The sequence below is a fragment of the Geotrypetes seraphini genome, chromosome 9 (genome assembly GCF_902459505.1).
Source record: "Geotrypetes seraphini chromosome 9, aGeoSer1.1, whole genome shotgun sequence".
Lineage (NCBI taxonomy): Eukaryota > Metazoa > Chordata > Amphibia > Gymnophiona > Dermophiidae > Geotrypetes > Geotrypetes seraphini.
Genome location: NC_047092.1, coordinates 150,587,861 through 150,601,998, shown reverse-complemented (window position 1 = coordinate 150,601,998; position 14,138 = coordinate 150,587,861). Strand labels below are relative to the sequence as shown.

General features: G+C 35.6%; 1 protein-coding gene across 1 annotated transcript in view; it reads right to left on the bottom strand.

Annotated features, from left to right (window-relative positions):
• RASA2 (RAS p21 protein activator 2) overlaps nt 1–14,138 on the bottom strand; it is a 218,029-nt gene that overhangs the window by 68,980 nt on the left and 134,911 nt on the right. Inside the window, exons 14-15 of the mRNA XM_033958463.1 lie at nt 13,041–13,164; nt 5,488–5,594 (exon numbers count right to left, since the gene is read on the bottom strand). Coding sequence (XP_033814354.1) covers nt 5,488–5,594; nt 13,041–13,164 — 231 coding nt within the window. The remainder of the gene's footprint in view (nt 1–5,487; nt 5,595–13,040; nt 13,165–14,138) is intronic.

Genomic DNA, 14,138 nt, shown 5'->3' with positions numbered 1-14,138 from the left:
AATGAATTTTTTAAAACTCTACAACAATTGATATTGCCACTGGCTACTTCAAATCTAATAGTAGCTGGGGATTTTAATGCTGTTATGGATCCTCTATTGGACAAAAACCCAAGTAGATATATGAAATCAATGGGATTAGATAATTTAATACAAACTTGTGATTTAATAGATATTTGGCGAATACTTCATTTTAATGGACGGGAATTTTCATTCTGTTCTCATGTTCACAATTCCTTTTCAAGAATAGATTATATTTTTATATCAAAACACCTAGCACATCAAGTAACAAAAGCTGCCATTGATCCAATTATTTTATCTGATCATGGTGGGGTATGGATTGAAATTAAGATCACAGATCAAAATACAAATAGACCAATATGGAAGTTTGATAATACATTGCTTGCTGATCCAATATTTTGTGAAAATTTTCAAATAAAAATGAAAGATTTTTTTCAAGTAAATGATAAAGATGAGATCTCTAGAGAAATATTATGGGATGCATTTAAAGCATCAATAAGAGGACAAATCATTTCTTATTCGGCTTATCTTAACAAACAAAATAAAAAACAATACTCTAATTTAGAAAAAGAAATTAAAAATTTAGAATTAAAACTAATAGAAAAATGGGAATATTCTATACAACAAGAACTGTTAAAACTCAAATGTAAATACAATGAAATATCATCAAAAATGATAAGAAAAGATTTATTTGCACAGCAGGCATTGTATTATGGAAACTCAAATAAGTCGGGAAGAATACTGGCAAATTATCTAAAAGTGAAAAAAAAGAAAACAAAAATAAATGCTATAAAAGATGAAAATGGTGAAACACTTACACAAATTGAACCAATCTTAAAACAATTTCTAAAATTCTATAAATCTCTTTATTCTTCCGAGACTTATTTAAATAAAGAAAAGGAAGGTTTAGAATTCTTAAATTTATTAGAGGGTCCAAAAGTTCCTGAACATATAAAACGAAGTATGGAAGAACCAATATCACTAAAAGAATTAGAAACAGCTTTGAAATCCCTTAGAGTTGGATCCGCTCCAGGTGGTGATGGTTATACAGTTGAATTTTATAAAACATTTCAAAACTTTTTATTACCCTATTTATTAAATCTTATTCAATATCAACTTAATAAAGGTTGTACAAATGGCACTATGGCAGAATCATTAACAATAGTTTTGCCAAAGCCAAATAAAGATCCCACTTTGGTATCGAACTATAGACCAATTTCTTTAATAAATGTAGATGGAAAGTTATTAGCAAAAATCCTTGCGTTAAGATTGGCTAAAGCTCTCCCACATATTATAAGTATGTCTCAAACAGGATTTGTTGCTCAAAGACATTCATCTCATAACACTAGACTAGCATTCCATATGTTATACTTAACAAAGAAAATGAACGAGCCCACTTTTGCTGTTTCTTTAGATGCAGAAAAGGCTTTTGATAGAATAGAATGGACATTTATGTATCAAGCAATGGAATGGTTTGGTATAGGTCCTGGATTCACACAAATGATACAAACATTATATAGCTCCCCTTCTGCTAGATTATACATTAATAATATGTTTTCAGAAAAATTTAATCTACAAAGAGGAGTTAGACAAGGTTGTCCTTTGTCTCCTTTACTGTTTGATATAGTTTTAGAACCCTTAATATTAGCAATCCAACAAGTAAAGGAGATACAAGGTATAAATCATTCAGATAAAGAATACAAAATATCAGCTTATGCTGACGATTTACTATTATATTTGAGGAATCCAGAAACTACCATTCCATATCTACTTGAACTAATAGAAAAATTCGGAAAATTTTCAGGATATAAAATAAACTGGAATAAATCAGAAATACTTCCATTAAATATACATTGTACAAAAAGTTTATTTAATTCATTCTCTTTTGTTTGGAAGGAAGATGCTATTAAATACCTTGGAATTTGGATTACAAAAAATTTGGAAGATACAATGAAAATTAATGAAAAAAATTTATTACAAAAAGTGACAGAGATGTGTGAGCAATGGAACCCCTTACACTTATCTTGGTGGGGAAGAATACAAACTGTTAAAATGATGATATTGCCTATAGTCTGTTACCAAATGGGAATGATACCAGTTTTCTTCCAAAATTCTTTTTATAAAAAATTAAATAAGATATTAACAAAATTTATTTGGCTTGGAAAAAACCCCAGAATTGCATTAGTGTCATTGCAAAGACCAATTGCGGAGGGAGGGGTAAATTTTCCCAACTTTTATAGGTATCATCAAGCCTATATTTTACGTCAAGGTATGTATTGGATCCTCCCAGAGCCCACTGTAAATATCCCAGATTGGTTTTGGCTAGAATGGAGACTTATGTTTCCATTACGTCTTAGTCATGTAGTAAGTATCAAAATGCCAAGGCTATACAAAGAACATAAAATATTCATGGATACATGGAAAACTTTAAGATATATAAGTAATCTAACTCCTATTCCAATTAGTAAATCAACAACTCAAACAATTTGGTTAAACCCCAAGATCAAAATAGGCGGTTTCAAAATAATCTGGAAAAACTGGATGATAGCAGGTATTCGTATTCTAGACGACATAATAAAAAATGGTAAAATGCTGGAGTTTTCACAATTGCAACATAAATTTGATCTTAATAAAACACAATATTTTAGATGGTTGCAATTGAAGCAATCCATTCAGGAAGGGTTCCCTGAATGGAAAAATCTTACTAATTATCACAGCTTGGAATTCTTGTGTTTCCAGATAAATTCAATAGGACATGAAGCTGCACAGTGGTATAAATTAATATCCGGATATATAAATAAAAAACCAAAAAATGGAGATTAGTGCATCTCAATGGCCACGACTTTGGTCTTGGAGGTTAAAATGTACGGTGTCAGCATCTATGAGACAAACTTGGTTTTTTCTTTTACATAGAGCTTTATGGACCCCTACACGTTTACATAGAATTGATAGCTCTAAATCTAATAGATGCTGGCACTGTCATGTTGAAATTGGGACATTAGACCATCTTCTATTCTTTTGTCCATTCATCTTAACATTCTGGAAATCAATTTGGCCTCAAATTAATAGGATGTTAGAAAACCCAGTAGCCTTGACATATGATACTATATTATTTGGAACAACAATGAGAACAAAAAGTCAAATAACATCAAATAATAACAAATTATTGTTCATTTTAACTGGAATAGCAATACAACAAATCACATTGAATTGGAAAAATCATGACAGATTAAATTACACTTTCTGGTGGAATTCTGTTTGTCATATATATAAAATGGAGCTTACCATAGCAACACAAAAAGGATATATTAATAAATTTCAAAAGATATGGAGACCATTAACAGAATTTTGTAATGAATGATTAACTTTTCCCAAGATAAAAATTGATTAGAGGGGAATGAGATGGGATTTTATTTCTGATTTACACACTATATCAATGTTGAATGGATTTACAATAAAGTTGTTTTTAAATATTATTGATTGAATGGGAGGGAGGGAGGGGGAATACTACATTCAAAAGAAATTATATAAATCTAGATTTACTGCATAATATTATAAAATTTGTATAAAATTAATTTTCTAAAAAAATGTTAAACTTGAAAATGATAAGTATGTATATCAAGTGTATATATTTAAGTATCTAATAAGTTTATATGAAACACTTGTTGTAACAAAAGAAAATGAATAAAGATTATAAAAAAAAAAAAAAAGTTTATTGGCATATAGGCGGTACCGCTGAGGTCTATAAGTATAATATAAGCACAAGTTTAATAAGACTCTAATGTGATTTAGTGTGATTCCTAATTTGCCATTGCTCATGTGCAGGGCAGGCCAGTACAGGACAGCCAAAAGGCCAGATGTGGCCCAGGGGCTGTATAATGCCCTTGTCTGATCTAAACTGAATACCGGTACTCGCTATTATCTGTGTAATTTGCGCTGATAATCTGAGGCTAGGCACATTTCTTTCATCTTCTTTATTAAAGGAAAACAGAATGAGAAAAAGTATATTCAAGTATATTATGTGCAGGAAGTCCTGGTTTTGAAAGAGGCAGCAGTCAGAGTTCAGGCTCAAGACTGTAATCATACAGTCTCTTTTAAGCTCTGAAGCAATCTTCTGTGTAAGAGAGAGACTCACCACAGCTGCCAAGACACAGACTTTAGCTGAGTTTACAGGACTATGCAGAATATAGCCTGCTGCAGGAGAATTTTATTTATTCTTGCCAGAAGACCAGTAAAGACTTGAGGAGGAAAGAGCAATACAAAGTACCTGGTAGGAAGGAGCATCCTTAAAATTCTTCCTAAAAACAATGTGTTTACCTTATGTGATACAAAAGGATAAAGACAAAACAGAAAATGCTTTCAGCCTTCAGCGAATATATTTAGGCTGGAAATTCTCATGGTCCTAAATGGTCACAAACTATTACAAATCAAGAACTTTATAATATAAGATCATAATATAAGATCAACCAAAAATTTTGAAGATCCCCAAAGCTATTTGTCTAACTAATTTTCACAGAATATTATTCCAAACTACCACCAAAACCAAACAATCCCGATTATATAAAAAAGAAATTTCTGCTGTATAAAAGGGAAAAAGCAGACCTGGTTATTTTATTTAAAAAAAAATCAAGTACACAGCATGCTGCTGTCTTGATATAAATTTGAAGATGTACTGCTGGGATCACTATGGAATAGTCAAGGATCATCTTCTGAATGCAGCAAAATTCCTGTCTATTTAGGGATGTCTAGTCTAGTCTAATCTAATCTAGTCTTCAATTTATATACCGGGTCATCTCCCAATGGAGCTCGACTCGGTTCACATGTAATTAAGACTAGAGTACATAAGAGAGCATAAAAGAAAAAAAAAGCTGGATTATCATCAATTCTTTGATATTATAGTTAAGTCATTTAAATGTTGTGTAAACAGCAGAGTTTTCAGGGCTTTACGAAATTGTTGTAGCTGGCCTATCAGTCTAATGGAGTCAGGAAGTCAATCCCACATCTCTACCAGCTTGAAGGCAAAAGATTCACTAAGCTTTCCTACAGATTTAATACCCTTAAAAGAAAGGAAAGATAATTTATATCTCTGTGTATTTCTCAAATGACAGGATCTGAAGGGGTTCCAATATAAGGGAACTAAAGGATCAAATATTCCATAGAGAAGCTTAAAGATAATGCATGCACATTCATGTTTTTCCCCCATAAAAAATAGGCTTAATAAAATTGTACACTTAATAATACACCACTTATGGTATATACTTTACATAAAAGTATTACATTTAAAACTACACTTTTTGCAAACTTCAGCTGCTAGAAGAGCTAAAATGAGTTAAACCAGACTCTTGAAATGCTAAACACTATGAAGAAAAATGTCACAGAGGCTTTCTGGCACACGCTCCCACTTCCCCTCAATGAATGATCTTCAGAAAAACTTTCTTAATCTATTACAAGTCTTATTACTCCACTTACTGGATGATGAGGTCGTAAATGAAAACTATGAGGTGACACTACTGCTACTGCAAAGAAACGAAGGAACACAAAGCTGCTCACTGCAGAGTATTGTACATGGGGGTCATCTGCAGAGAAAAACATGACATGCGGTCACACGAGGCGATTCATGGGAAACAATGAATGCTATCAAAATAAAAAATAAAACATGAGTTTTGGACTATCTATGCAAAGACTTTACTAACTAGTGTTAAATGGTTTGCGGGCATGCTCTCTCTCAAGAACACAAAGCATGAAGCCTTCAGAGTCTGAATACTAACAACTCAGTCCCTAGTGTCACAAGATGGGCTTCTCTTCATATTTCTCCAAAACTTCTGAATCTTGGATGTACCATGCCACAAGGTTCTCAGTGTATTAAATGCCAATATGTACACCATGATTACCATATACACACCAAGTTAAAGTTTTCATTCTCTTTCTTACATGGAATGTTTGATCTGTGCATTTATGTCTTAACATTTGTGAATGAGATCTTGCAAATCTAACATTGGATTAATGCCTTAAATTCTGCTAAACCAATCATTTTAAGTACAGTCCTAATGGTACATGTGCTGTATTAAGAGGGGAAAAAAAAGCTGTAAAACTGTGAAACAAAGGATCAGCATGTCCAGAGTTATACGAAAAGATGTTGTAAAATGAAACCCAGTGAAGAATGAATCCATGCTTCAAGATTAAGGTGGGTTTTTTTCAGTCTCCAAGTTTTTATATAAAGATCCTTATGGATAATAGTGTGCAAGTTTTTGTAAGATTGTAAGACTTAAATCAATACCCACAAAGATGTCTGTTGACTCCTTAGTCACACTTCCTAACAAGTGTAACTAAAGGAAAACATTATTTCAATTTAGAGCATCTAATAATATTTAGTGGGGAAAAGGAATTAACAAACTGCTCCAGAACAGATAAGGGTAATTCTATCGGAATTGGAACCTAAATAAAAGCGCCAATTCTATAATAGTGTTGGAGCACATCTAAACTGTTATAGAACACTAGCACTAATCTGATTGATGTGCCAAAAGTTAGGTGCAACTACTTATGCCAGAATAATGATTGGCTTAAGCTGATGCACCTACCTGTGTCTTGCAATGTGGACAACTGATAGCATTCTATAAGATACATGCATTGCTAAGTGGCACATCCATGACACATACATGCTCTGCCCATAGGTATGGCCCATTTTTGATGGCTCATTTGTGATTATGTGTTAAGCGACATGCATGACAAGTTTACAGAATAGTGTCTAGCACTTGCATTAATTGTGCACATAAAGCACAGTTGCTTACTGTACGAGGTGTTATCCGGGGACAGCAGGCAGATATTCTCACATATGAGTGATATCGTCCACGGAGCCCGGTATGGATAGTTTGAAAAAACTTTGCAACTTCCCACACCATGCATGCACAAGTCAGTTCCGTAAGCAAGCTAAGAAGCCGACCAGGGCAGGTGGGTGAGAATATCTGCCTGCTGTCCCTGGATAACACCATTTACGGTAAGTAACTGTGCTTTATCCTAGGACAATCAAGAGGCATATTCTCACATTTGGGACTCCCTAGCTTACTGTAATGGGATGGAGGGAGAGTTGGTGAGATAAGAGAATAAAAATTATAATACTGCTTGGCCGAAGTAACCATTGCGTCTGAAAAGAATTCCAGAGAATAGAGAGAGATGAACTTGTAAACTGAAGATCAAGTAGCTGCTTTCCAATGTAAGTGGAATGTAAGAAAGTAACTAAAGCTGCATAGCCCGGATCCCATGAGTTATTATAAGATCTCCAAATTGCAGCCCATCCCGAGCATAGCAAAAAGAAATACAGGCCACAAGCCATGTGGAAATAGATCTTTTGGTAGCAGACCGGCTCAACTTGTTAGTATGAAAAGAGGTGAGCAGTTGAAGCGAGGTTTTATAAGACCGAGACCTTTGTAAGTAATAAGATAAGGTCCTTTTACAATAGAAGGTTTGAAGAACTGACTGGCAGAATGAAAAATAGATCTCAGAAAGAAAACTGGTGACACAATGACTTGTTGGAAATTAAAATCCGAGACTACCTCTGGAAAAGTGCGGAGAAACACCTTTTAGTTAAAAAAAAGAAAAAAGGTGTGTCCGACACCAAGGTGAGAAACAGTCACAGTCAGAAGTTGTGGAGATAAAAAGAAAATTCCACTTCCTAAGAGAGGAAGTTAAAAAGAGAATAATAGGCCATTGCTTGAAATGGAGGCTGTAGCAGACTGGAGAGAACCATAGTTAGATTCCAAACCAGTAGAGGAGGTTAGAGAAATGGTCTGATGTTGACAAGTGCTTTCATAAACAGTCAACTAAAAGATAAATAGTCAGAACTTGAATAGTAAAATAAACATGAAAAACACTGAAAACCGTGAGGTGAAGTCTGACTAAAGTGATTTTTAGCCATGAGTTGAATAAGTGGAAAAAATATTCCAACACTGAAGATATGGAGGATGATAAAACATCTTGATGATGAATACCATACTACGCTGAAAACCATATTTTGTTGGAAACACTGCCATGAAGAAGGGATTCCTGGAGACATCCAAAAAGATTGTGAAAAGAGCAGATGAACGTCAGATGAGGTCATCCCGAATAGAAGTGTCAGATGAGACAACTATAGAATGAGATGTAAAAGAAATTTTGACTCTGCATTAGAAGAGATGGCAAGATCTAGAAGGATATTGGATCATTAACATAGTGTCTGAAACAGGATAGGACTATGAGGAGTCTCAAAAAGAGAAAATGTGGCACAAAACCCAAGGAGGTGAGGGCCCACTTGTGCTGCTGAAGAAATCAGCTGAGGATGTTGGCACAGCAAGAGTATTTGTTGCTTCTTGAACATAGACAAGGTTTAGAAACATTTATTAATTTAAAAATTTATATACCATATATTACCTATATAGTTTACATAGCCACAGTCATAAATAATGGACAGTACATACAAATTAAATGGTGACAAAAAAACCCCCAAATACCACACAAAACAACCAACTTTGCTATAAGATGTTTCAAGCAATTGAGTAGTTCCAAATCCTCTTGGCCTACTGACAGAAAAATAGAAAAACTGATACTGTCGTGCTTGATTATTCAGTAGAATGCAAGTTGATTGCTATGCATAATAAGAGGAGTTAAGTAAATATGCTGTGATGAAAAGACTTGAGAGTATTCCAACTTGCTTCATTCTCAACAAATGTTTATAAACGTCTGCTCTTGGCAGAACAGGCACGTGTGTTAATACTGTCCAGGTGAGGTTCGCAAGAATACTTGGAGGAATATGTGGTCGGAATTGGCTGATCTGGAGGCAGCAGCTATTTGGAAAGATTGGCTGAAGTCAGCCCCCACTGAAGAGAGTAACACAGTGATGAAAGTGGCTGTGAAAAAGGCTTGAAAACTGGAGACCATGTAGATGCCAGAGACTACTGGGCAGTTCAAAAATGAAGTCTCGTGAAGAAAGTAATATGGACTGAAGATGCCATGTGATCCAAGAGTCCCATTAGTCTCTGCCTCTTCCTCAACTTTCTATGCTCGTTGGAGGCAAGTGAAAGGAATTAACTGCTATGTAAATTTCCTGAGGCTGCTGCTAGATTTCCTGGTTCTGTAGGAAGAGTCCAGATTTGCCTGACTCCTTCCATGTTGAAATGTAATATGGCCACCTCAAGAGAACGACTCCCAGCAACTAGACATCTCAGAGCTCTCAACATAGCAAATGCTATAGATGAGCAGCAGAGGTTGACCTTAATATGCAAATTCCAGTCTATGAATGTATGTGGATCCACAGTCCGCAGACAGGAATCTGCCTGTACCAGGAGTCTGGTGCTCATGGGGAAACCGTAATATGTAAAAATGGGTCCCAATTGATTGTTTTTGGTTTTTTTAATTAGTAAGTATGCAAAAATAAATTGAAGCACTGTTCTAAACATGTAGGAACTTAGCAAATGAGTCAGTAAGAGCTTTAAACTTAAAGCAGAATTGTGCTGAGCTCATCATATATCCAGGAAAGAAAAGATCTTCTGAAGAAGATCTGGTCCTGGGACGCAATTCCTTGTAAAGACAATTCTAAGGAATGCTGGAAAAGTCAGGCACAGGTAAAGCCAAATCAAAGCCTGAATAAAAATTAAAAAGTGCAGTCTGAGTAAAAATAGGATGATCTCGGTATTGATCCGATGAAGACGATAAGGATCGATGAGTAGATCCATGGATAGTGAGAAGCTCTTATGGATAAGCTAACACCGGTACTTAAGAGGCCTCGTAGTTAAAAACGCAGCAGGCCGTTAACCAAGGGAATGTATGCTAGCCTGAATATGCTGTACCAAACTTCCTGCTGAAGGACTCAAGTAGGCTTGTCCTGAAATACATACCGTTATCAGAAAGCGAATATTCTGTTCCATCAGTGCAGAAGTTTGTCTTGATGCACATAGAAAAACAGGCGGTCCCCTTGGTGCAGCAGGTTGATTCGGAGTGAATGACTTCAATAAGGATACAAACTGAAGAGAAAAGTCAACCTGTGAAGCTGGAACGCAATGGCATCGATGTATGGTCTGCATGAAGACTCAATGCTGGTAAGACCTTTGACACCTTTAAGTATGCACCAGTACTAAAGGCTCAACAGCTGGAACCATCGGTGAAGCAGGTTGTCTCAGTATGGGTGACCTTGATGAGGATGCACACAATGAAGGAGAGACAACCTGCAAAAATAGGGAGTGGTGGCATCGCTGTTCGATCTGCATTGAGCGATTCAATGCTGTAGATACTTATGACGCTTGTTGGGAAGCGGATGGCCTCTAAGCTGGCTTCCCCGATGCCAGAATGTCATGTGAAGCCAATGCTGATGTCGATGCTTTCGACATCAAAGGCTGCAAAAACCTGGCACCATCCATGCATGCGCCGAAGAACTGTTCTTGACAGATAAAAAGTTGCGGAAGAAAGAAATTATTTTAAAGAAGTAAATTAAGGGAGGCGTTACAAAAGAAAGCTGCCAACCTTTGAAAAAGGCCAACAACAAAAAAGAGTATTTTCCGCTGCACAAGCGGTCCCCACAAACAGAACAGGTCTTTGATGGAAAAGTTCTCATACTTTTTGGCTTTTGTTTTTGAAAACCTGTCAAAAATAAAACCGAATTACTAAACCTGAAAGAAAAAACAGAAAACAGAAAACAAAAGATGTGAAGCGGGAAGGCAACAAAAAACTGAACGGAGTTCAGTGAAAACAAATTTCTTTGCTCCATGGAAAACTGAGGGGCTCGAGCTGGCGTCAGGCAGGAAAGAACTCGCGCACGTGTGGTGCAGGCAGTTGCAAAGTTTTTTCAACTTAAGTGACAGTTCACTTGTCAAACTCTCCGTACCAGGCTCCATGGATGATGTCACTCATATGTGAGAAAATGCCGCCTGCTTGTCCTAGGATTACAGTGGAACCTTGGTTTACGAGCATAATTCGTTCCAGAAGCATGCTCGTAAACCAAAGTACTCGTATATCAAAGCAAGTTTCCCCATAGGAACTAAGGGAAACTTGCTTGATACGTTCCCACCCCCCCCCCCCCCCCGAGGCCAGCGGCGCTGCTGTAGCTTACTCCTCCACCCCAAGGCCACCGGCGCTGCTCCACACCCCCCTTCCCCCCGCGATCCGGCATCCCCCCTGTGATCCAGCATCCCCCCCACGAGCGGGGGCGCGCTCGTAAATAGAGTCAAGCTCGGTTTCCGAGGCGCCGATTTTGCGAATGTTTTGCTCGTTTTGCAAAACACTCGCAAAACGGTGCACTTGTAAACCGAGGTTTGACTGTATTCTATTAACTTGGCATGCAAATTGGCACTTTAGGCTAGGCATGCCTTATAGAACTGCCCTAACAGTTTGAGCCTCTAGCAGGTAAAATTATTGTAGCATTTAAGCTACCACTTGAAAGTTATTTTCAAGTCCGATTTAGTGACTATGAAATCTGATCCAAAGTATATTTGGAAGATTTGTGCAAATAATCAGATCTCCTACTAGTCATTTCCACATTCCAAGATGCATACTCCAGCAAATGAATCAAATAGACCTACAGTAGAACAAACATGCTTTTTCAACTGTGCTTTGCCCACAGAGAGATTCTTTTACTAAAGAGGCACTAAAATATTTAATATGCGCTGAATACTAAAAGACCCATTTCATTCCTATGGGCTTCTTAGCATTTAGTGCATCTTAGTAAAAAAGACCCCTAAATAAACAAGTTTTGTAATAGCAAATAAAGCGGCCTATATACTAATAATTTTCTCCAATTTATATCTATGGGACAAAAAGATTAGTACATAAGCCACAAAATATTCATTGACAAAGCAGTATTTTAACACAAGATCCCGATAATCTGAGTATGCTGCATTAATGCCATTTATAGCTGAACAGGGAAGCCAGAGATCAAATCTCATCACTGTTCCTTGTGATCTTAGGCAAGTCACTTAACCATCCATTACTCATGTACAAACTTAGATTGATATTCCTTTGGAAAATATCTACTGTTATCTTAATACAGCTCAGTTTGATCTACGATTAAAACAGGCATTAGCTAAATCCAAAATCCCATCCTATTTATAGACTAGTGCATTTAATACATTACAAAAACACTACATTTTTTATATATCGCAAATTCCAGTGTTCTGGTTTATTGCAGATTAAAATAAAGCCGCTAGTCAATTACTGGGAAATTTTGACAGAAATAACTCAAAATATAAGACTGATTAGATTTCCACAGTTCAAGAAAACAATAAAAAAATAAGTGTTTCCAATTTCTTCTGAAAAGTTGGAGTGTGTCCTTAGCAGCTCGATAAGAAAAACAAGGAGGAAAATATTTTATATAATATAACATTATTAGTTGGAAGGTTAAATGAAAACTGACTCATTCTGTGTAATGTTTTCCTTGATAGGGAGAAAGCCAGTAATTAAAACATATATAATGGGGATAATCCTTTTGAAATTCTGAATATCATAGTACATAATTTAAAGATTATTCTGCTCTCCAAAGGCAACCCATGTACCATTCTAGTTCAAGTGTCCTATAAAATCTTTCCAAAATGAACTTGTTGCAGTACACATCTAATGAATAGGTGACTGTTTCCTTGATAAAAATTCTGAGTGGCACAATTTTCAGTTTATTATTGATATGAGATGATATGGTGTCTCTATACCTACATAAGTATTCTTTTCCAAGTAGTACAGTACATAAAGGGATGATGAAACCTAGATTTGGGAGTATTCCTTTTTTCTAATTCCAGATGCACATGGAGCATCAAAAAAGGTATTATGCAGAAGGTCAATAAGACAGCATACTTCAAAATTTATACACAAATTTTTTAAAAACCCACTGAACAACTAATGTCCGACTGACTGGATGGACCATTTGGGTCTTTATCTGCCGTCGTTTATTATGTTACTTTCTACTCTGAAAAACAAATTATAGTGCAGGTACACATTCTAAAATAAAAAATGTTTACACTCAGAAATGCTGAAATCATTTGTTATTAAGAAATATGAAAGAAAATACTTACTAGGAAATCGTTTGGCAGCCATTTGTCTCAGAGAATAGAAAACATCAGACATTAAGGTGGGACAGCTCATACTTGAGCACATAATTGCACTGAATACCTTGTCTACATAGTACCGTAGATTCTCCTAAACAAAATTTAACAAAACTCTACTCAGAATTTTTAGCATAAAACTAACTCACAAATTATATGCTCTGTAAAGACATAATACACATTAGTAAATTCTTTAAAATATTCATTAAATGAAAATGGGCTTAGCAGGACTATGGAGTATTCATAGCTCAAGGAGGGGAGGTTTCAGTCAGTGCCTGCACAAAGGGCACAGATACACCTGTTTTTTTTAGGGGAATCATGGTCTGTTAAAGCCAGGCTGAAAGACTTGAACATCAGGACCAAAAGAATTGCCAGAATGGATTCTCTCTCCCATATGAATGGGCTAGAGACTCTGTTCTGTGAATTCAAATAACAGACATGAGGAAAAGTCATGTAATAATCAATTAGGATTTATTAACAGTTCTCCTCTGCCTGGGAAGAGGAAGCCATCACAATTTCAGTGCTCTTCTTTTTTTTTTTTTCCATTTATAATTTTTATTCATTTTTAAATTTTACATAAAGTGTATAAAATATATTAAAATACAATTGATGAATACACAATATCACTTTTATATCTAATACATCATATGTTAAATATATTTTTATCCCCTCTCCCTCCCCCCACCCTTCTAGTATTTCAGTGCTCTTCAAAGGGAGAAATCAAGGACAAACAGATTTATACCCTATGTGTATAAATAATTGTAATATTTGTGTATAAATATTTGTAATAATTGGAATACAATGGTACAGTTGATCACATAACTTCCTTTCCAAAAATGCCTTATGTCAATATTACATTTAAATCCTTAATTTTAACGTTAAGTCCTTTCTAATGTTAAGTTTTTAAACTCAGTAAGTGGCAGTGTTTCACTTTTTCTTTCTAAATCACTTTTGATCTCTGACCTTTTCAGACACCAATCATGTCAGTAAAAGGCCGGCATCCTGCAGACACAGCCTGACTTCTGTATGACCTCCAATTAGCATTGTATGTTCTAAACTATAAGAAAC